General features: G+C 38.1%; 1 protein-coding gene across 1 annotated transcript in view; it reads left to right on the forward strand.

The window, feature by feature from the left end:
* Window positions 1–25,314, forward strand: part of LOC132284858 (uncharacterized) — a 131,805-nt gene that overhangs the window by 6,078 nt on the left and 100,413 nt on the right. Inside the window, exons 4-12 of the mRNA XM_059787025.1 lie at window positions 3,237–3,332; window positions 3,453–3,500; window positions 9,804–9,854; window positions 12,575–12,678; window positions 12,887–13,004; window positions 22,334–22,435; window positions 22,589–22,789; window positions 22,927–23,084; window positions 23,321–23,476. Coding sequence (XP_059643008.1) covers window positions 3,237–3,332; window positions 3,453–3,500; window positions 9,804–9,854; window positions 12,575–12,678; window positions 12,887–13,004; window positions 22,334–22,435; window positions 22,589–22,789; window positions 22,927–23,084; window positions 23,321–23,476 — 1,034 coding nt within the window. The remainder of the gene's footprint in view (window positions 1–3,236; window positions 3,333–3,452; window positions 3,501–9,803; window positions 9,855–12,574; window positions 12,679–12,886; window positions 13,005–22,333; window positions 22,436–22,588; window positions 22,790–22,926; window positions 23,085–23,320; window positions 23,477–25,314) is intronic.

Raw genomic sequence — 25,314 nt, forward strand, 5'->3', positions numbered from 1 at the left:
CAATTCCTTAGCCAAAGGACAATACAAAAGAAGATTGTCCACTGACTCTTCATCCCGAAGGCACATGTAGCACCGATTAACCACCACCTTATTCCTTCTTCTCAAATTATCCTGAGTCAAAATATTTTCCAAAACAGAGGTCCAAGCAAAAAGGCCACCTTAAGAGGAGCCTTAGAACGCCAAATTGTCTTCCATGGGAAAGGACCTTCAGGCTCTTGAGTGAGACACCTGAAGAAAGACCGCACATCAAAACGACCTTGAGCATTGGGAGCCCAAATCCAAACATCAGAATCTCCGACCATAACACCTTGCCGATACAACACCTCCAGAAGACGAATGGCACTGTCAACTTCCCAGTCCTGAAACATCCCAAACCAATCTCCCATTATCAAGATGATAACAGTTGATCACCCTGGCTTGCCTATCCGAAGCAATCTTGAACAGTTGAGGGGGAAAGCAAGAGCAAGAGGGAGGTCCCCACACCAGACATCCTCCCAAAAACTAATCCGCCTGCCATCCCGAGACGAAACCGAACATGATTAGAGAAATCAACTTAGCCCTGTCGAATAAATTTCCAAACCCCCACACCCCTAGGACCACGCACCTCAAGAGAGCACCACCCTCCTCTACTCTCCCCAAATCTGCTCACCACGACCCTCCTCCATAGCCAATGCCTCTCCACCCCAAACCTCCATAACCATTTCCCAAGGAGAGCTTTATTGAAAGGCACCAATCTTCTAAGCCCAACCCTCCATTCCGAATCGGCCTACAAACTTGCTCCCAACGAACCAGGTGAAACTTCAACGAACCAGGTGAAACTTGAATTCCTCCCCTCCGCGCGCCCCCCCCCCCCCCCCAAAAAAAAAAAAAAAAAAAACTGCGCTGCAAAGGCTCAATCCTCTCCGCCACCGAGGAGGGAATCTGGAACAGAGAGATAAAATAAGTGGGAAGATAAGAAAGGGTACTCTTGATCAGAGTCACCCGCCCCTCTTTGGAAAGATACTTCTTCTTCCACCTCGCCAGCCGCCTCTCAAACCTATCCACGACTGGATCCCAAACCCCCACACACCTTGAAGGAGCACCCAGGGGCAACCCTAAATAAGAAATGGGAAAAGAGCCTGTACGGCATCCAAGAATGCTCACAAGCATCCCGATGTCAGGGACCACACCGACTGGAACCAAAACACTCTTTCCAACATTCACGTCATTTTATATCATTTATGGGGTAAAAACGTCATTTTAAATGGGTTGAAGGCCATTTTGGTTAGCAAATATTTATATGATGGTGCAAGCAGAATGGAGGGTGGTCGTTGTTACCATGCACAAAGATCCGGGGGGTGTGGTGTACCTTTTTTCAAACTTTTATTTCGAGTGTAATTTCACTAAAACGGGAGGTCAGAGTATTTCACCAAAATGGGAGGTCAGAGTATTTCACCCTGTTTAATATGATATTTTATCAGGGGAGGATAATGTGTTGATTAGCTTTTTTAAAAGACAAGTAATTAGACAGATGGCTAGTCATTGTGAACTGAAGAAGAGATCAGGCACCTTCTGTGCTTTTTCCATTTGGGAAGGTATATTCGGTGTTATCTGTGTCCCCTTTTGCTGTGACATTTCAAATTTCATATGTGCTTCCGAAGAGGGACAATTGATGCCTCTTTAAGCTTGGTTGTTGACATTGCTTGCTAAGGTATCATTTTTTATTGTACTTGAAGATGTAAATGAGAGAATTATTGAGTTTAACTTCCTTCTTATGGATGTTTAATGCTAAGAAGTTGTTATGAGGCATATGAGGGGATTAATGCTCAGTTGAGGATCGAATGGGTGGGACTTCTGCGGGAAAATGATTCTATTTAAGCGGGGAATCTATGAGGTTGACAAAATGAAGATTATTTGTTGGATTATCCACAGGTTGGGATTAAAGGGTAAGAGGAAGGTCATTATAAGCATTGGAGGATATGCCCTTTTCATATGCTAAATCAGGCAGCCGAGCTTATCCTCTTGGACCAAAAGATTTTGAATAGTGTACAACCTTGTTACAAAGGGAGCTCTAAGCATATTTCAAGTACTTTTGAGTATTCAACTTTTGAAGACGGTGTTGCTTCTTTCATTTTCCATCCTTTTTAATGGGAAGTGGTGGTTATTGGGTTCATTGTTTATAATCTTTGAATTATTTGGGTTATGGAAGAATTCTTTAGGGCTCATTTGGCGTTGCTATTGTTTTCGTGAAAGTGTTTTGAATCAAAGCACTTGCAGTTGTATTGTGTTGCTTTGCTGTTGAGAAAAATAGAAAACACGTTAGGTGATGTACAAATATTGCACAGAATTTCAAAACAGAACAAAGCAAAACATGTTTGGCGTGAGCATTAATTTTGTTAGGATAAGAAACAGAGAAAATAGTCTCAGATTAGAAGAACACAAATTGGGATTAAAAGAAAACAAATTGGAATAAGAATTGATATAACTTAAATTCTACATAGAAGTCCACAGAAAAAGATTTGGAATCAAAGTAATCTTAAATTCTACATAGAGAAAAAGTCCACAGAAAAAGATTTGGAATCAAAGTAATCAAAGGAAGTGTACTATCTGCTGAAAATAGCCAATATTCAAGGAAAAATAAAACAAAAATATTCTCTAACAGATAGTAATTTAACCTGTGTGATGTCATGTCTCCGATCAAGAATTCTGAAGACCATTTTGAAAATAGTTAAATTCATATCCAAGGATACTTATCAAAAAAATTCATATCCAAGGATAATCTACTACCTGTTGAAAATACCTATATTTAATTGTCTTTCCTTCAACTAACAACGTTGAGATGAAAAGCACATAATGTACAAATATCTAGATGGATAATTTTTTCAAGGTTAATATTCAGGAATGACACATTAAGTGCATGTCTTACTTTACTAAACGGCCTTTAAACAGTTTGTGGAGCTTGCTTGGCCTTCATATGGTTACATAAATTTTTCTGTTACTCATACTCTCATGTCCTAACTATAAATTTTGAAATCACAAGAAATTTTGCGAAGATAAAATCTGATTTATTTTTTGTTTGTTTATGATTGTTTTGGAATTTTGAATCCTTATTTTTAATCTGGCAATATTTTCAATTGTGACTTGATTTAATATGGGAAATATGATACAAATAATTTGTCAGGTTTCTAGTTTCCTAATGGCTTTCAACTTGTTGACATACTGAAATTTTTTTTTTTTCCCCACTCATTTTACAATAGGTTCCTTGGAAAAGTCTAGGGAAGGAACCTGTGATTGTGCTCATAGATCGTGTTTTCATTCTAGCGCATCCGGTTCCTGATGGAAGGTCTCTCAAGGTAGGAAGTAAATTTCTTGGTTTGTTGGGAAATATTACTTTTCCATCAATCGTAAATAATATTTACTTTTCAATATAGATCGCTTGACTAGCTTTTTTATTTTTTATTCTTTTTTTGTAGGAGGAGGACCGTGAAAAACTTCTTGAAGCCAAACTTCAACAGATTGAGGTGCATTTTTTTCTTTTTTAAATCTATGGTGCTTGTTCCTTTATTAATGCTAAAATATGTGCTGTAAATAATTCTGAGATATTTGCTCTTGTTTAAATAATAATTTTACTTTCCATCTGTAAAACCTTATGGTTAGTTTAAATTTTATGATTAGATACACGAACAGCAAACTTTGTCTGTGGTGTTGAATTTTGTTTCTGAAATATGAACTTTTGATGAAAGAATTATTTATAGAAAATGTAAGTAATGACTCTAGTGTCCAAACTAGCGAGACAAAGGAAGCCCCTCAGGTTAAAGCTTTTTCTTGATTTGCCACTCTGAATAGGTTGAATACGGGTGAGCTAATTTTGGGAAGAGTCCTGACTGCTGATAAGGTTGTTTCCCTGAATATATGCATCCTGTGCAGGAGGGATGGAAGACTCGTCCCTTCACTTATAGTATATGGAAAAATTATTTTTTCTCAGGTTGGGTGGGATGGATTATGGCTGCTCTTAATGTTAGTTCCATGATGGAATTACTTTACCAAGGCTTCGAGTAGGGGCATACTCTCCGGAGGCTCTTGGCTATATTATTGCTTTTAAAGACTAGAATGGCAAAATATAATTAATTTAGGTGATCCCAAATAGTTGAGATAAGGCTTTATTGAGTTGAGTAGACATAAAATGTTATTTTAGTTGTACTGTTATGTATGTTAGGTGATTAGGACTTTTGTCCAAATTCGGTTACAAAATAAAGTGTAAATTTTTAGTTTTATACTGTTTATTTTTAGAAATTAAGTTTATTTAGTGCTAGATGTTACCTTTTTTTTTTGACAAGTAAGATTGTATAAAAAGAGCACTCAATGGGGAGCGAGGCTCACAGAACAAAAGAAGAGCCAAATAGGGCCCCTAAACTCTCAGAATGTCCAAAAAATCAACTTTCTCCTCCAAGGATTTACCTTCTGATTGAAAGGCTTCCCTAAAGTTGATTGTGAGGGAACGTACTGGCACTGTAGGCTCTAGAGTACGAACGATTCAAGTCAGATTTAAGAGAGGGTGGTGAATAGGTCTCATGGATATCAACTGTTAGTTCTGATTTTTCATATATTAGTTTTTTTTTTTTGGTCAATTGTGATTGAATTTAGTTTATCCACGTATATCACAATCCTTAAGCACATAAATCAGTAAATAAGTATAAAATTGAGACATCAATTCATATTTGGAAAATCCTGAAAAGGGAAAAACCACAGGATTTTTGTCAATTGTTGCCATGGACAATCCACTAGAGAAAGCTTTACAACACTAGGTATTAAACTCTACTTGTTAAAATAATCTAATTTCCTTACATCCATACTAAAGTTGGTTTTTCAACTGCAACACTGTTTTTTGCTGGTCAACAAACTTGTTTACCCACAAAGTTTGCTCTCCTTCTTGTCTGATCACCATTCATCTTCAATTGTTACTTGTTGGTTGATTGTGTGATGATCTTTATTCTTCTTGTTGCTTTGATTCAGCCAATCACATAGAATATGGTGATCTATAACTAGATTGATATTCAAAGCTCTATCTCTATGGTTCTCTAGAATACATGAAATCCCACAAGAATATTGTAGAGTAACTATAACCGAATAATTATAACGAATATTGAGTTCTAATTAAGATTGACGTTTGACTAATCGAGCTTACTCCAGAAGCCAGCCATTGGAGAGTTCGATCGATGAGGTACCTGTTTTTGCTCACTCTCTGTCATTGTTTGATAGGTTGCCTTCTGTTTTTCCTTTTAAAACTATAGGTTGAAAACATTAATTAAATCTTTTGATAAATATAATTGTAGCCTATTTTAGTGTTGAAACCTATGCCATGGAAGCAAAACTATCGAATAAACAACTTAGATTCGTATGTTTGCTAAGTTCTCATCTTACCTTAATCTAGATATATGATTGAGCTTGATGAATTTGCAGAATGATCTTTGTTGTAGCTCCATCTTCCATATCTTCAACATCATTTTTCTCCCCTTTCTCGGTTGTAGACATACAGACTCACATACAACATTTGACGCCATATCCTAATAGATTTTAAGATGTCAACAAGGGTAAATAGTAAAATCACCTCTTAGGTTTTAAACTAACCAATTAGACCTCATTGTCCTAATTTTGTCGGTTTAACCTATGGGTGGATCGTTCCAACCTTGTAGGAAAAGGTTCTTAATTGATTATCGACAAGGATCGGGGCTGTATCATCTTGTTCTGTGGTTAGGCAATTGGATTTGAATATTTTTGGACAAGATGAAACTTGTTTATCTCTGAAAATAATGTGTTCATGCCGAAACATTTTATCTCTTAAAACTACTTTTTTTTTTTTTCTTTTCTTTTCTTTTCTTTTTTATTAGCAAAGAAGCTCTATATGCTTTACCATTCTGCAATGTCCTTCAGTTGTGGTCAAATCCCATATATGAGTTTGCAGATTGAAATTTTTTCTTGTTGAGTTGTTTTTCTCCTCTAATGGTTCAAAACCTATATTGAAGGCGGTGTTATTAAAGGCTCAAGGCGCTAGAAGTCCTTTGGAGCCTAGGCGCGAGGCGCACAGCAAGGTGCGCGCCTGAGTGATGTGAGGCGCACAATTGAAATTTTAAACTACCATAAAAGCATTCATATCTCATAAGTCGTATTAATATTCTAAAAATTAATATCAAATATAAAAAAGTTAATCCATCAACTATATAAGCATTCAAGAACCATAAAACAGTGCACAAATTAGTTTTCTTGGAAGGCAAAACAGAATTTGTTTTTTTTTGAATGGAAAAACAGAGCACTAAAAGAAATAAATCTATTAACAAAACAAAAAAAACTGTTAAAAATGAAAGGAAAAAAACACAGAGCCCAAAAAAAAAAAAAATGCAGAGACAAAAGAAGTAGATGAAGAGAGAGAAGTAGACGAGAAGAGAGCGAAAGTGAAAAAGGAGAAAAAATAGAGTCCAAAAAAAAAGAAAAAGACGGAGAGAAGAGAACTAGACGAAGAGAGAGAAGTAAGCAAAGACGAGAGGAGAGAGAAGTAGAGGAGAAGAGAGAGAAGAAGAAGAAAGAACTGACATGGTTTCATCGTTTGTCTCTGCAACTAGGGCTTTGTCGTTGGTCTCACAGTCTCACTCTTTCTATGTTCGGTTGACAGACTCTTAGGCTTTTTTTTTTATTTGTTTATTCTTTTGAACAAAGGTTCCTTCTCTCATAAGCTTAGGCTTTCTTATTAGTTTATTAAGTTGCCAAAAGTACTCTTTTTGGCTTAAGAAATATAATAACTTTAAAAAAAAAAAACAGTGAGGCATGCTTAACAAATAGGACGAGGTGCAACCGAGACATGCGCCTAGTAAACATCATTGAGCCTGGGATGACAATAGGTCTAGCCTGCGCCTTGAGCCTAGGCACTCCTTTAGCAACACTTGAAGGGTTATATCGTCTGATTGGATGCTTGATGTTCAAAATGAGTGAGTATAAACTTTCAGTAGAAATATAAAAAGAAGAGAAATGAGAGAATTGCGTAAAGGCTTGAATGATATGAATTACTCATTCACAGCTTTAGTATTTATAGATAAAATGAGCACATGCTCATAGTACAAGAAAGGAAACTAAATCAAATCTAAATCAAATCACAACTTATTCTAAAGCATATTCTATGGCATATTCTATAGCATAGTCAAATCTCTGCTATTATGGTAAGTTATACCATAAATCGTGGTATCATATATGCTAACATATGCATAGTCAAATCTCTGCTATTATGGTATGTCATACCATAAATCGTGGTATCATATATGCTAACACTCCCCCTCAAGTTGGTGCATGGATATTTGAAACGCCCAACTTGGACAATGCATTCTCAAACACAATCTTGCTGATGCCCTTTGTAAGAATGTCTGCAAGCTGCTGAGAGCTTGTGACAAATGGAGTGCAAATTTGATCAGAGATGATCTTCTCTCGAATGAAGTGACGGTCCACCTTTATATGCTTAGTACTGTCATGCTGAATGGGATTTGTTGCTATGCTAATGGCAGACTTCTTGTTGCAGTAGAGTGAGAATGGAAGCAACATTGGAAGGCACAAGTCTGTTATCAAGGTTTTCAGCTATAGCAATTCACCTACCCCAAGAGCCATAGCCCTATACTCTGCCTCTGCACTAGATCGAGAGACAACATCCTGCTTCTTACTGCGCCAAGTAACCAAGTTACCTCCAATAGTGGTACAATAACCCGAAGTTGACCTCCTATCTGAAATTGATCTGGCATAATCAGCATCTGTCCAAGCCTCAACACGTAAGTGACCATTATTGGCAAACAAAATACCACGGCCTAGACACCCTTTTAAGTAGCGAAGGATCCGAATAGCTGCATCAAGGTGAGGGGCACGAGGAGAGTGCATGAATTGACTCACGACACTCACGGCAGAAGCAATGTCAGGTCGAGTCATGGATAAATAGATGAGCTTTCCCACAAGTCGTTGATACTGGCCAACATCTGACAATAACTACCCCTCAGAATCAGCCAACCGATGATTCTGCTAAATCGGAGTATCAGCAGGACAAGCGCCAAGCTGACCAGAAGCAGAAAGTGAGTTAAGAATATACTTGCGTTGAGAGATGAAAATGCCAGTCTTGGAGCGAGCCACCTCAATGCCCAAGAAGTACCGTAGGGGACCAAGATCCTTAATCTCAAATTGACGGCCAAGATAGCTCTTAACCTCGTCAATTCCGGTAGTATCATTGCCGGTAAGAACAATATCATCGACATACACTATGAGAGCAACTGTCGCCTGAATGACGTAAAAACAAGGTATGATTAGCTGCATTTTGATGGAAACCAAACTTGAGCATAGCAGTGCCAAAGTGATCAGATTAAGCTCGAGGAGACTGCTTGAGGCCATACAGAGAACGACGAAGACGACATACCATACCAGAATGAGCAGGAGAACGAAAGCCTGGAGGGGGAACCATGTACACCTCCTCCTGCAAATCACCATTGAGAAAGGCATTCTTGATATCTAACTGAAATAGAGGCCAAGATCGAATTGCAGCAACGGAAAATAATACATGGATGGTATTAATCTTGGCAACAGGGGCAAAAGTCTCCTGATATCTATGCCATAAGTCTGAGCATAACCCTTGGCAACCAATCAGGCTTTGTAACGAGCAACTGACCCATCTGGATTATGCTTAACTGTAAACACCAAACGACAACCCACAGCCTTTCGTCCAATAGGAAGCGAAACCATGTCCCAAGTCTGATTTCGTGGTATCATATATGCTAACATATGCATAGTCAAATCTCTGCTATTATGGTAAGTTATACCATAAATCATGGTATCATATATGCTAACACTTTTGCTTCCAAATCTTCCCACTTTTAGGGAGGATCACTGAAACACTATTCACGGAGTTAGGGTCTCCTTCTCTCTCTGAAATTCCTAATTTTTTTCTTTACTTTGTTTTTACAACTAACACAAGAAACTCTCCCTGCTTCTCTTCCCTCTCCTTTCTCTCCAACTCCTTCAATCCAAATGCTGTGCTAGTGAGGAACATTCGTTTCATAATGTGCATAGTTTATTCACGTGTCTTTACTTAGCATGAAGAATGGAAGTTAAAAGAATTGGCAATGTGTGTATATGTGGCATACATATATAAAGAGTATTCTTAAGCCAACTGTAATACAAGAAAGATTCTTGCGGACTTGAATTTCAGCAGAAGCTTTGATATATATATATATATATATATATATTTTTTTTTTTTGTATTTGTCAGATCAATATTTGCATGTTAGATACTCATTCATATGACAAGTTGTCCTCCTGTGTTCAATCCAGTTTGGACAATTTACAAAGGAGTCCAACAGGCTTACATTTATGTAAAATATGTGCAGGGGGGGCTAATACACAACCTATTTTTATCATTGGCTTGTTATAAAGTTTTTATTTCATTGTTTACCCTGTGCTTTTCTTCCTCATGCTAACACAAGTGATGCATATGTATTTATCTGCTCGGTGTCAATTCACACACTTAACCATCATGTGTTATGCCTTGAATTTGGGAAAGCTGTCTTTAATGTCCCATGTTGATGTTGAATTGTGGAACTTTTGTGCATCCCCACATTTTTTTTTTCCCGTAAAAAGAAAAAAGTAAAAATGTGGGGGTACATAAGTTCCACACATTTTTGTTTTCTTTCTTTTGCATGCAGATTGCTGATTGTTGCAGCTTTAATTCTGTTTAGAAACACACACACACACACACACGCACACACACACACATTTGATGAATCTCTTTTTACTGGCAATGACATGCAGGAAGCAGAATCAGCGACCCTTGAAGCAATTTCGAGGTCAAAGCTGGGAAGTGTACGGATTTGAATTCTAATGCTCTGTCCAGTTTTCTCAATAATTATATATCTATGTTTAATTTCCTTCATAAAATATAAATGTTTCTTTGTTATCAGCCACCTTTTATGCCTGTAGTCTTTGTTTTGTTTATTGTATATAATTTTGCTCTCTCTTGATAATGCCTTACCCATTTCTGTAATGTCCTCTCAGGCATTAGGTGAATTGATTTGTTGACCATAGTAATTTGCATGTCACTAAACTAATAAAATGAACTGTTGTTGTCGCATGACTTTTTTTTTTTGAAAAGGAAGACTCTTATTTTACTATTAACTTGAATTTGTTTATTATGAGGTCGATGTGAATGGGATTCTTTACGTTAAAAGGTATTTCAGACTCTGTTTTGATGGTTATTTCGCTGGTATTGTGGGATCATTGTAAGTTATGGTGCAAGTCATGGCTTTAGTGAGTGAGGAATAATGTGGGATTCAATGCAAACGCTTGCCTTTTCAAGGAAGTGTTATGTGTTCCATTGTAATTATCTTGTGTTTAGGGACTCAGGCGATTGAAATGGTGGTGAGGAGATTGAGTGAGATTCAGTGGCCAGAGAAACGTTTACCTGTTTAAAGATTCGAAGCTTTATGTGATTCAAAGTAAATGAGTCATTTTATTTATGTATTTTTACCAAGCATATGAGTCATTTGACCTACTTATATGTGTTTTCTTCGAATCTGGTATCAATTGCAAAGTGATTGGAAAAAATTGCAAAGAGAATACTTGTATGGGGATTCTGGGGTCTGATTCAAATTCTAACTAGTAATTCAAATTCCATGGAGTATGTTGGAGCTATGTTTTTGTTTTTAGTTTTTATTTTTAAATTCTAACTAGTAATTGAGCTATGTTTTTATTTATTATGTATTATTTATTATTTGTTTTTATTTTATTTTATTTGATTTCTATTACCTTTTGGAAAAAAAAGCAGAAGAAAGATTTAGGGTTTACGTATGAAAAAAGAGGAATTATATTGGTTTTCAAAATGGTGGGCTGTTGATTTTCACACCTTTGGTTGTTCGAAATTCTTTATGGCAGGTATTTTGAGATTCTGAATTTCAAGGATAAGAAATTGAGGGAGAATTTTCTTGGATCTTACCTAGAGTCCCTTAGGCTTCACCACTTACAGGAGATGCATTCTTTAGACAAAGCTCTGAAATTGTCTCAAGTCTTCAAAACCACAACTTCATCAAATAAATTGATTTACTTTTTCATAGATATTTATTGGTGGCTATACTTCAATTTATCTAGCACTATGGTATTGTTTGATAACTGATTCACTACTTACAAAACTGTTGTAACATAGATGAAGACGGAGCTGGAATTTGCCAAACACCATTCCTGAGCAAAGAAAAACATTTTCACCCGTGTATCGGATTTGACGTGATTTAAGATATTGGCAGACTCGAATTAATATATTGGATTTCTCATATTTGTTTATCATAGTGTTATTATTGAAGATTTAATTGAGGAATCAGTGTAGGAAAATCTTTCAGTAATTGATGTTGTTTCCTATTATTGAAGATTTGGTGTTACTAGATGAATCAGTGGAGAAAAATCCTACTTGTTTCCTATTTTATAATTCTTTCCATTCTCATAATTTCTTCTCCTATATAAAGGAGCCTCCACTATTGTATTATATATGAATTGAGAGAATATTATAATAAAGTGATGTAGGCCCTAGTGGTTGAACCACGTAATATCTGTGTGTTCTACTTGTTTTATTTATCTCTTCGCTTCCGCTTTATGCTTTTGAACATGGTATCAGAGCCTAATTTGACTTCCTAGGTTCGGACCTCTATTTTGGGGTATTCCCTTAGCATCTGAAATGTTGCTAAGGGTTTCTCAGTGCTATTTGTGACTTGCTTGCTGCCGGTGTGTTCGGTAGTACTATTTTTCGCCTTTGCCGTGTCTCCGGCAGCTTGTATTGATTTGTTTGGGCTGCCGGTTTGTTTGGTAGCATTGTCTTTGCCTTTGCTGTGTCTCTGGCAATTTTTGTTTGACTTGTTTGTGCTACCGGTGTGTTCGGTAGCATTGTTCTTTGCCTTCCCTCATCTCTCTTCATCATTCACAAGTGTTGTTACTTGTCATCTCAATGGCAAGTTGGGTATTCATGCCCCAACTTGAGGGGGAGTACTGAAGATTAATGGAGGAATCAGTGTAGGAAAATCTTTCAGTAATTGATGTTGTTTCCTATTATTGAAGATTTGGTGTTACTAGATGAATCAGTGGAGAAAAATCCCCTTTGTTTCCTATTTTATAATTCTTAACATTCTCATAATTTCTTCTCCTATATAAAGGAGCCTCCACCATTGTATTGTATATGAATTGAGAGAATATTATAATAAAGTGATGTAGGCCCTAGTGGCTGAACCACGTAATATCTGTGTGTTCTACTTGTTTTATTTATCTCTTCGCTTCCGTTTTATGCTTTACAACAGTTATTTTATTTATTTATTTATTATTATTATTATTATTTTTTTGTAGAAGTTATTATGTATCTTTTCTGTTTGATGTTCTTCTTCTAACCTGTGTTGTACTCAGTTTTGTAATTATTTGTCTTTCAGGATCCTCTTTGTAAAGCAATTCTTGTAATTCTGACTGAATTTGTTTGTGTTGAATTTGAAATCTTGCCATTACCTGTAATGGAACGACTTGATAGTCACTCGTGTTGGTTGATTCTTTGGCAGCCACCTGCTGGAAGTTCTTGGCTGGGTTCGCTGATCGCTACAATTATAGGAAATCTTAAGATCTCAATTAGCAATGTTCATGTCAGATATGAGGATTCTGTCAGGTTGGTTGGGCGCCATTGGAGCTTTATGGTTTTCTAGACACAAGTTTATTTATTTTATGTTTTTATATTTGATTTATGTTCAATAGAAATTTTGTCCTCATTAATGTTTGAGCTCTGAATTCAAAGTGATCTTGTTTTGTTGTACTGGTTAATCTTTCTTGCTCGTTTTGTTTCTGCATAATACTGAGGACAGCTTTATGTTTACCAGCAATCCAGGACATCCATTTTCTTGCGGTATTACTCTGGCAAAGCTTGCTGCTGTTACGATGGATGAGCAGGGGCATGAAACATTTGATACCAGTGGTGCTCTTGATAAATTGCGGAAGGTTAGCTTTATCTTCTTTCACTGCTAGGTGATTTTATTAAAATGTTAGCAATTTTCATAATATTTTCTTTTGAGGTTAAGTAAATTAATAAGGTATGTGATGGGACATTAAGAAGTTGTATGGGTTTGAAATTTGGTAGAAGTTACTGAAATTTCTGGTGTGTTTGAACTTTAATGTTCCATTTGAATCAAGTATGTCGTGCCCAAAAATACAGTTTTCTTTTCGTCTTTTAGGATATTTGATGAGGAATGACAATGTCTTTTATTTTTTTTATTTATTTCTCTAATATCATGCTTTAGAGTGCTGTTTTTTTTTTTTTTTTTTGTGTCTTCAACAGATGGCAAACATCTGCAAAACCTTTGCATAAATTATTCTTTTAGTCTCTAGGCAAAAAATTGCTTTGTTCTCTTAGCAAGTTCTCTACAGCTTTAATAATGATAAAATCAACTTGTGGCATGTTGTTGAATCAACTTGTGGCATGTTGTTGTTGTTGTTATTATTATTGTTTTGGAGGGGTGGGGGTGGGGGTTAAAGTGTTCAAGTATGATTCAAATAGGTGATCTTAGGTCTGAAAGCCACAAAAAAATGGAGTGAAGGTCTTGTGGCATGTTAAACAAAAATTCCAATATCCCAATTGATCTTTTTCACCATTGTGTTGGTTATTTACTCAAGTCTTCATTTTAATTTATATAAATGAAGAAGAAAATTCAGTGGCAAATGTAAAGATGTGTGAAACAAAAACAAATACACAAGATGAGTTGGTTGGAAATGTCTGATGAATTTTTCCACTGTGCTAAGTTGAATGAATAGTGAATCCAAGACAATCACTGCCCAACTGGACTTCTTATTGATCACATTTCCCAATCTACTAGGCAAGAAAGATTAAAATGAAATTAATGATGTCGCTGGTCTAGTTCCTGTACTACCAAGACATCAATATTCAAATTCTTCTTTTTTTGCGGTGGTGGAGATTTTATGCAAATAAGAATAATGTAGAGCAAATGCAAATAACTAAGACACAAAAATTGAAGGTTTAATTGCTAAAACCTTTCCTAGTTCAAGGTTTTTGGCCCTTGAACTAAAGATCTAGTATGTCACCACCTTGAATTATCAAACATTATTCCAAGATATCCCTTTCGCCAATCTGCCGTTCGAAACTAGCTGTTAATATTTTCACGTGTGCTCCATTTGTTGTAATGTTCCTTTAAAATCCCCATTTTCCCCTTTTTGTCAGTACCCAAGGATATATATATATATATATATATATATATATTTAAACCCAAAAATAGGGCCTCTTCGCTCTCTCTCTCTCTTTTTTTTTAAAAGTAAAAATTCATTAAAAGCGTTCAAAAGGGGAACACGTTCCTCTAAAGCAGCACAAGGCCAAATAGGGCCTCGAAACCCTTAACAAATCCAAAAACTCTACAAGCTTATCCAATGATTTACAATTTTTTCCTAGAACCCAACCAAAAAAGGTGCTAAGAATGGAGAATTTCAACGATCCAACATGATTTTCCTTTCCTTCAAAGGATCTCCTATTTCTTTCAAGCCATAGACACCACCAAATGCACAAAGGAGTAACCATCCAAGAGTTGCGAGCTTGGGCCCCCACTATACACCCTCTCCATGCCTCAATCAAGCCTCTGGTAGACTGTGACATAACCCAATGAATCCCAAACAAACCCAAAAACAAAAGCGAGCAATCTCGGGCCACTGGACACTGTAAAAGAAGATGATCAACCGTTTCTTCGTCATTTTTGCACATACAACACCAATTCACCACAATCTGTCTTCTTCTATGAAGGTAGTCCTAAGTCAAGATCTTTCCTAAAACGGCGGTCCATGAAAAAAATGCTATTTTGAGAAGCGCTTTTGTTCGCTAAATTGCTGTCCATGGAAATGACAGTCCAGGAGCATCCATAAAACAACGATAAAATGACCGAACATGAAAACGCCCAAGTGAAGATGGATCCCAAACGCATATGTCGGAAGTCCTCTCCACTATCTCTTGGCGATATAACAAATCCAAAAAGTTCTAGCATCCTCCATCTCCCAATCCTAAAACAGCCTTAAGAAACGTACATCCCACACTGTTCTTCCACTATCAAGGCGATAACAATCCACCATCATGGCATGTCTAGCTAAAGCAATCCTAAAGAGTCTAGGGAAGGTGCTAGTAAGAGAATGCTCCCGGCAATAGATTTTATCTCTGAAAAATCCAAATACATACTTTTTTTAAGGAGCGTTGCCTGCTTAGATATAGCCAAACAACCTCCTTCTTAATATCCGGAACCTTTTCGTAGACTAATTTTTTTTTTACCTAAGCTTTTTTAGGTGTTGGAGACCAACTATCCCAATTTACCCAACCCTAGAAGAGTAAAAAAGAAATTGTAAAACTTAAAAATACCTGTTTTTGATCACAAAACAGCAACACAGAAAAACATGTGTAGGCAACGTCACATGATGTCACAAACAGCCTAAGGTGGCTGTCGCACAAGTAACAAGGCTGCTGAAAGGTGTGGAAAGGTGTTGGCTCTGATACCAAGTAGAAATATAAAAAGAAGAAAAATGAGAGAATTGTGTAAAGGCTTGAATGAGATAAATCACTCATTCACAGCTCTAGTATTTATAGATAAAAAGAGCACATGCTCATATTACAAGAAAGGAAACTAAATCAAATCACAACATATTCTAAAGCATATTCTATGGCATATTCTATAGCATAATCAAATCTCTGCTATTATGGTAAGTCATTCCATAAATTGTGGATATCATATATGCTAACAATATCCCTCTCTTGGATCTAGCAAATTCCATTCCTAAGAAGTATTTCAAAGCTCCAAGATCTTTTATCTCAAACTCCTTTGCAAGAACAGACTTCAAATCCTCCAATTCTCTTTTGTTAACTCCGGTCAAGATTATATCATCCACATAAACAATAAGTATGGCTATCTTACCATCACTTGAATGTTTGTAGAACAGAGTGTGATCAGCCTGACTTTGACGATATCCATGACCCTTGATAGCTTTAGTGAATCGATCAAACCATGCTCTGGGTGATTGTTTTAGACCATTTAGACCATATAATGATTTGTTCAATTTTCACATTTCGTAATCATTTTCAAATCCTGGTGGTAGATTCATAAACACTTCTTCCTCTAGCTCACCATTTAAGAATGCATTCTTTACATCTAACTGCTGCAATGGCCAACTCAAGCTTGCAGCAAGAGACAACAACACCCGTATGGAATTTACCTTTGCCACTGGGGCAAAGGTTTCCTGATAATCTATTCCATATGTTTGGGTGAAGCCATTAGCTACGAGTTGTATCTCTCAATATTACCATCAACCTTATATTTGACTGTGAACACCCATTTGCAGCCTACGGTCTTCTTCTCCCTTGGCAACTCAACAATCTCCCAAGTTTTGTTCTTATCAAGAGCCCTCATCTCTTTTATAACTGCTGCCTTCCACTCAGTATGATTCAAGGCCTCCTGTATAGTTCTAGGAATTGAAACACTAGAGAGATTAGTGGTAAAAGCTCTATAATTTGGAGACAATCTATGGTAGGATACATATTTAGCAATAGGATGCATGGTACAAGAGCGAGTACCCTTTCTAAGTGCTATAGGAATATCAAGGTCATGAGAAAGGCTCTCTTCATTGCTAGTTTCAGGAATAAAAGATGGATTAGAGACATAAATACTTGTTTCATTCAAGTTGCCTTTATTCGGAGAATTTTCTTGGCAGGTAGTAGGTTGGTGCTCTCTAGTTTGATCCTTCCTTCTTCGATAGTAATCACGGAGCTCAGATTGAGGTTGGATTTGAAGTGGTTCTCCCCCTGAAGTGTAGTCTATAATGTTTGACTCAACAGGCTTCGGGGAGGTTGAAATAGTGGGCTCAGTAGGTTCAGTAGGTAAGGTAGAGTTTGGTGTAACACTCGGCAATGGTAAAGAGCCCAATACACTCCCAAAAATGGTCTTCCCTCTCATTACTCTCCCCCTGAAGAGTATTTTTGGTGAAATAGGGTTGAGTCTCAAAAAAGGTCACATCTATACTCACAAAGAATTTTTTAGAGTTGAGGTTATAACAGTTATACCCTTTCTGTTTAGGAGAGTACCCAACCAACACACACTTTTCAGCCCTAGGATCAAGTTTTGAATGGTCTTGTGTATGAACATGTACAAAAGTAAGTATAACAAAAAACTCCAACTAACATGATCATAAGCTTTCTCCACATCCAGCTTACACAAAACCTTGAACCCCACTCCTTAATCTATCATCCACACACTCCCTTGCAATAAGAACAGAATCCAAAATCTGATGCCCCCCTATGAAGGCATTCTGAGATTCCGAAATAACCTCATCCAAAACCCCCCACAGCCTTAACGAAAGAACTTTGGCTATTAGTTTATAAATGCATCCCAAAAAACTAATAGGTCTAAAGTCCTTCACATCTACAGGTCCACCCTTCTTCGGAATAAGCGCTATAAAAGATGCATTCAAAGATTTCTCAAGTCTCCCTTGAGTATGAAAAGCATGAAAGGTTCCCATCACCTCACCCCTGACCACATCCCAACTCTCCAACAAAAACCTCAAAGTGAAACCATTCGGACCCGGAGCTTTATCCCCATTACAATTTCTCAACGTCTTCAGCACTTCCTCTTTAGAGAACAAAATCCCCAAACCCTCCCTGTTCATCTTAGAAATCCTATCAAAATTCAGTCCATCCAGCTGGGGTCTCGCAGACACAGGCTCTATAAATAACCTCTGATAGAATTGGGCAATCCCCTTACAAACATCTTCCTCCCTACTCAAAACCACCCCATCCACAGTAAGCTTCCCTATGTGATTGCCCCTCCTATGAGCATTGGCCAATCTATGGAAAAACTTAGTATTCCTGTCCCCCTTCCTTAAGCCACAATGCTCTAGAATTCTGTCGCCATGAAATCTCCTCCGACATAGCAATCTCAACAATATCACCCTGGCACACCGCTCTCCTACTTCTCTGGTCATCATCAATACCACCCATGCCTTCCCGGCGATCAATCTCTGCAATCTCCGCCAAAGCCCTACTCTTCCTGCACTCAAGATTCCCGAATACCTCCTTATTCCACATTTTTATCTCCTTTTTCAGCACCCCAAGCTTTCTAGCAAGAATAAAACTCGGGTTCCTAGACACCATACTCCCTTCTCACCAAGACCTCACACACCCCTGGAAATCATCCGCCCTAAGCCACATATTTTCAAAACGAAACGGAGTCATTCTAGACCTTAACCCACCACAATCCAACACCAAAGGAATATGATCCGATGTCGGTCTAGCCACGGCTGCCTGAGTTGCATCCGGAAACTTCTCCTCCCAATCTCTTGAAATAAGAAACCTATCTAGGCGTGATAGAGTAGGAGACTCTCTGCCATTCACCCATGTGAAAGAAGCACCCTCCAAAGGTAAATCATGAAGATGCTGGCCATCAATATCTTCTTCCCTGTTGATCTCTCCATAGGGGATCTAACCACATTAAAATCTCCCCCCACCCACCATGGAAGACTCCACTGATCCCTTACAGATCCCAATTCCTCCCATAAGAGATACCTCTCCCCATCATCCACTGGACCATACACACTGGAGAACATCCACTGAAACCCATCCTCTTCCATACTAAAACTGCAAGATATGGAAAATTTCCCTCACCACACATCCGCTTTTGACACCCATCTCTTATCCCACATCACCAAAATACCCCCAGATATCCAGCATCCAACGCCTCCTATTCAATACACCTCCCACCCCACAAACTCCTAACCACCTTATCCGATATAGACGCCATCTTCATCTCCTGCAAGCATACCACATGAACACCCCACTTCCTCACTGCCAATCTGACCACCTTTTTTTTGTTCGAATCATTCAGCCCTCGGACATTCCACGAAATGATGCGACACTTCATTAAAAACCAGTTAAGACCCCTCCCCTCTCCTTCTCCCTCTTCCCTTCTCACTGCTCCTCTCCCTTCCTATCCCATTCTTCCCCTCATAATTAATATCAGAAATCAGGTCTCGAATCTCCCTTCCCCCTCTCCACGGGGACAACCGCTTCTTCTTTCTACCTGTTCTGGACAAACTCCCAGCATCCTCCCCATTCTTTCCCTCCACAATTGAATGCATCACCAAGCGAGCCTGCTCCTCATCTGGCTGAAAAGATAGTCCCAAAATGCTGCTCACATTATTGATGTTATCCTTCACCCACTCCACCCCCCTGTCTTCACAACCTGTTGCAGAGAACTCCCTCTCCCCGTCCGGTCTTAGAACACATAATGGTTGCATCTCCAAGTAGGTAGAATCCTCCTACGGAACCATCTCCATAACATTCCTGTCACTACCCCCTCCCCCCAATTTGTCACCACCATCATCCCTCGAATCATCAGGCCCATTGAAAGCCAAAGGTGAGCCAAAAACCCCTTTAGAATCCTCCTCTACTATATCTGTGCCAAAATCCAGCACACGGTTCAGTCCCTTCAACCCATTATACATTCTCAGTTCCTTCACCAAAACTGTCGCAGCCTCCTGACTCAACTGAAATTTTGAGTCACGTCCCACACACACCGTAACTCCATCCAGACCTATTGGCGCTGCCGTCACTGATACATTCTCTCTTAATTTAGGAGAACAACTCAGCATAATATCCAGTGTAGGATTCCTCAGCTGTCCCACCTCATCCTCTAACTCTGCATCCAACCCCATCCCCTCTGAATCCACTTCCACCACAGGCGACATCACCCCGTTTCTCTCCGATTTCCGGTCAACCTTCACCCCCATTTCCCTCCTCAAAGCCCCACAAGGAGTAGAAGAAGAAGAGGGACCAGACAGAAAGCTCCGAGGTTTAGGGAAAACAGACATACCAGGTTGTCATGGACAAACCCATTTCAAGGATGGTGAATCCACAGTCAGAGATTGATGACTGGGAGCCCACCGTAGAACCACGCAGCTTAGGCCCAGAACCACCCTTATGGCAAGTAGTTGGCCCATCTGTCTCATCGAATCTCCCTCGCGTGTGCAATCACGTGAGGAGACAGCTGTTTCCCACCTACAACGGGAAGAGTCTGGATGGCGAACGCGTGGCTATCTACTCTGTACCCTTTCCATCGTTTTTCACGTGCATGAGAGCGCGATCGTCCCTGTCTTTCAACCACCGCCTTCACCTGACCCTCCGATCTGACCCCAAAACGTCAATCACTGTGTTGCCTACCCTTCTCCTCCCCCATTGGTTTAGAAGCGTCTCTTTGAGAGAAAGAAGCAGACAAAGGAACAATCAAGGAATCTGACTCTTCGTGCAAAGCAATTTTGAAACCCCTCTGACTATCTCCCATGCTGGAATCTCCCCTCCTCTGTCAATGGTGATCACAATTCTTTCAGTATCACACATCTCAAAAACCTCAACTGCCCTAAATCCACCACAAATATCACCGACACTTTGGAAAAGCTTTTGGCACCATAATGCATAAGAAGTCTGTACATGATGATTCTTCTGCCATTGGATCGCATCCTAAGACCCGAACAGCCAACCCGATAGCACCAAGGGCCCAAAAACAACTGTGTTTCGCCCCAATTATTCTTTCCCTCTGGGCTTCGATGTCCGAGGGCAATCTGAACAAAAGAAGCCCTTCAGGTAGGGTAGAAACCCTCACCCCACTTGTGATCTTCCAAATCCTCGCAGCCCATTCTTCGATCCTTTCAAGACTTTCCACCTCTCTGTCGAACCATCCAACCAACCACCCTTTGCCCTCTCTTGCTCGTCTCTTAACTTGTGCTTTCCTCGCTCTTCAACATCTCTCTCATACTCTGAATTTGGGTTGGTTTGATTTCGATCAGCTGATGCACTGGGCTTCTTAGCTTTTTCAGATATTGTCTTCATTTTCTGAAATTGGGCTTCTCCAATTCCATCAACACACATGCCGAGATGAGAATATTTACATATTATATCACATAATGAAAGCTTTTAAAATAGGGACACGATTTCATTTTGCATTTTATGTTTTCTGTATAATTTATTAAATTTATACTAGAGTCAGTTCAGTAATTTCATTACTCGTCTAACTAACAACCAAGGGTCATTGTACTTTTGTCCTTCTTTGCAACTTTTCAATAGTTGAGGGGGTATTGTCATTCTTTGCAACATTTCAATAGTTGTGGGGGCAAATTTGTAAAACTTATGTAGTACATTTTTAAATATATATCTATATCTATATATATAAATATTTTCAGTTAACCAAATTCTTAATGATGGTCATGTTGTTGATGTGTTTTGGTACATCATACATCTTTGTTGAGGATATGATTTTGTATTTTCTAATACTTTGTGACATGGAAAACATATTATGGAAAATATAGTGAAATTACAAGAATTCCAATCAAATAAACATTTCCAAGGATGATTAAAATTGGGAATCCCTCTTACATGTAATATTATCTAGACATTCAATATTTGTTCCTTACCCAAAAAAATTCAATGTTTGTTCTACTATGTATGAAAGTACGCATCTGCGTTCCATAATTGGGTTCAACAAACAATATTTCAGTCTTCTGATTATGATTTAGGTTTTCATTTGATGGAAGATGCTCACCTCTTGAAATCTTGTGGCATATTTACAATTAAAAATAATATGGCTTCTGTGATGTTGTGCCTGAATTTGGTGCTGGCGCGCATGGTGACCCGCTTTTGATCCGGCGACACTTTTTTAACCCGGTTTTTGTTTGATGGTCGTGGACCCTATTTAATACTCTTGTAGTATGATATATAAGGGTACTTAGGGTTTGGAGTGGAAAACATTGAGAAATTGAAAATTTTAGAGGAAGAGAGTGAGGGGCTGAAACTTGTAATCTCCTATTTTTTGCATAGTGAAAACTTTTGCCGGATCTCTACCGTGGATGTAGGCTTTGCCAAACCACGCTAAATCTTTATTCTTTGTGTGTGGTGTGATGATCTTTTTGTTATGTTTCTTAATTTATTTGTAACAACCCTCACCCTAGCCAGACACAATATTGTCCGCTTTTGGCTCCCTCGGACTAGAGACTTCCCAGGGGGTCACCCATCCTGGTACTACTCCAGGTTAAGCACGCTTAACTCCGGTGCCGCCTGCACACGCTCACACACACCCGCCCACAAGGTTGCCACATTATTCTTGGGTTTGCTGCTTTTGACGTAACAACTTCATAAGCTCATAGGCATTTGTTATGTTATTATTTTGATTTTCTAAATTAAATATCGGCTTTTACTCGTATTACTATTCCACATTATTTGGGCTAAACTGCATATATTCTTGATGTAGTCATTGCAACTTGAGAGGCTTGCTATGTACCATGATTCAAACCGCCTTCCATGGAGCTTGGATAAGAAATGGGAGGATCTTAGTCCTAGGGATTGGATTGAGGTATGCTATCATTCTTTGGAATTTTTGACCTTTCTGGATATTACTCATGGAAAATACTTAAGAATTAATAGAAAGTGGTATTTTTCATAACCTTCTTTTCACACTTCTAATTCTACATTTTCCATTCTTCTTTACTTTTTATGTATCTTCAAGATTTTTGAGGATGGTATCAGTGAACCCACCAATGATAAAGGAATGGTGTCTAGATGGGCTCAGGATCGCAACTATGTAGTCTCACCGATCAATGGTGTCCTTAAATATCACCGTTTGGGAAAACAGGAAAGAAATAATCCAGAGATTCCGTTTGAGACGTCTTCTCTTACCCTTAGTGATGTTTCTTTGACAATTACAGAGGTGCTAAATCTTGCTTTTTAAAAAAATTGCTGAGCTATCGAGAGGATTTATTGTGTTTTTCCCTTTAATTTCTTTACCTTCCTTGGCAACCAAATGAACTGTAATATTTGGTTTATCACTCGGTTTTCTTCTCACAGGCTCAATATCATGATTGGATAAGACTCATTGAGGTAGTTTCAAGATACAAGACATATGTGGAGGTTTCTCATTTAAGACCTGTGCTGCCTGTTTCAGAGGCTCCACATTTGTGGTGGCAATATGCTGCTCAAGGTGGCCTGCAGCAGAAGAAAGTCTGGTATTGTATATAAATTCATTCCAACATGGTAGTTGTTTGATGATCATCTGGGTTATGAATTAACGAAAGCTGAAATTAGGAAGAACTGCTTTTCCACCCTCCCTTGCTTTTCAAATATATATTTATTTTCTTATAGAGGTTCACTGCGCAAGATGGAACTTTTTATGTTCAACAAATTGTCATTAATGTTGCTTTTCTATTGTTCAAACTAACTGCTTATATGCTTACTGGTTCAGCTATCGGTTCTCGTGGGATCAAATTCAGCATATGTGTCTGCTTCGCCGACGTTATATCCAATTGTATGCTTCTTTATTACAACAATTGTCAAATGTTAACTCAGAAATTAGAGACATTGAGAAAGATCTTGATCCCAAAGTAATTCTCTTATGGAGGTATGCAGTTCTAGGTTTTTCTTGTGTTTCTTGATTTGTAATGGTATTTTTTGTGTTACACTGCGGCCAAGGGCATCCATTTTGTTCATGCTATATTGTGGTTTAATTCTGTGTTAAACATCACGACTGAGATTAGCTTCTTCTGGTTTAGTTTTCATATGCCTCTTTTTTCTTTTTAGTCGTTAGTTTAGCCTTATTTGGGCACTCCACTTGTAAGTTCAGTTTTTTTGCTTGCTAGTTTCTGTTTTGAAGGATAATTGATAAACTGAGAGCAAATTACATTGCCACGTTTGGTAATTGTGGAATAGATCGTTCTATTCTTTTTCATTGTTTGTTATGTTAAAAGTATAGTTGGAATATTCATTTCCTTGGAATGGCCATTCTCAACAGGTTAGATGAATTTTGTTTTCCATTTTCCCAGTATAAAAGTAAGTTTGGTTAATTGGAGGATAGTTTCCTTTGAATGTCTTTCTCCTGGAATAATCATTTTCTTGTATCAGTATGGGAATGTGCATTCCATTCCATCTAAGAATTAGCACTATACATATATATGTACATATATTTGCTTATATAGACATATACATACACACTGATCTCTACTTTAATATCCATATATACTGATATGTATATATCCGTATACACACGTGTGTGTGTGTGTGTGTGTGTATATTTATATACTTAACTCAACAATGCAGTTCTTGAACAACTTGCGATTCCTTCGAGTGTCAACCTTCTTTCTCACCCCTTGGCTTCCGTAGTAATCTACTCGTTCCTATTCTGATTTTAGACCTGTCCACTTCTATTGATTTTCAGAGCTTGCCCTCTGTTGACTATGTCATTTTCTAAGAAGCACGGACACGGATACGACACGACACCGACACGGCAAATCTAAAAAAATTAGGACACGGCACGGCGAATAGTGTGTGTATATATATATATATATATATATATATATATATGAGTGTTACTATTTTTCATCAACCTCACAATGAAAAAAAAACATAAATCATAACTCATAACTAATAAACTATAAAAGAACAATGTTGCAGAGTTATAAACGAAATAAAAAACAAGACATTAGAATAATAACTAGTATCATTTAATCATCATTGCAACTTTACTCCAAATACAAAAGTATAGACAAAAAGGACTATTAACATTCATGACTGTTTAACATTCAGGACTTTACTGTTAGCACTTATCATTCACAAAAACCTAAAGGCTAGTCCCCAAAAAAGATACAAAAACTAAGTCAGTGTACTCTTATCTATTCCCATTCATCATTTGACCTAGGACTTTTACCATTTACAATACCAAAAGGTTAGTACAAAACAAAAAAAAGAACATATCAGCATTCAAAGAAAAAAAAAAAAAAAAATTCCAGAAGTGTCCTTGCTGTGTCCGTGTCCGCGGAGTGTCCGTGTCGTGTCTGAGTCGTGTCCGAATATTTAAAAAAAAAATAAATTCCAGACACGTTTTTTGGCGTGTCCGACACGTGCCGGGGCGTGTCCGACGCGTGTCCGTGTCCGACACGGATTCTTTGCCCATTTTGGAGTGTCCGTGCTTCCTAGGTCATTTTTATCCGCGATTGGAAAAGAAAGCACTTCTTTTGCTTGATTCGGAGAAAGCAACAACTTACTTTGGTCTTTCTAGATAGATCTTTAGATGATGTCAAAAGGAAGAAGATACCACCCACCACACCTTTTAGAAAATACTGGTGATGGATGAGCAATTTGTTCCTCTTTATTGACCCTTCCAACCTTAGCATTCATAGCTAAAGATGTCATGAGCATTGTTGCGTCATCGAGGCCCAGCTGCGGCCCATCTTTTTGATGTTT

Source organism: Cornus florida, unplaced genomic scaffold, assembly GCF_030987335.1.
Source record: "Cornus florida cultivar Cherokee Brave unplaced genomic scaffold, ASM3098733v1 CherokeeBrave_3.0.0_Hap2_Chr01, whole genome shotgun sequence".
NCBI classification, from domain to species: domain Eukaryota; kingdom Viridiplantae; phylum Streptophyta; class Magnoliopsida; order Cornales; family Cornaceae; genus Cornus; species Cornus florida.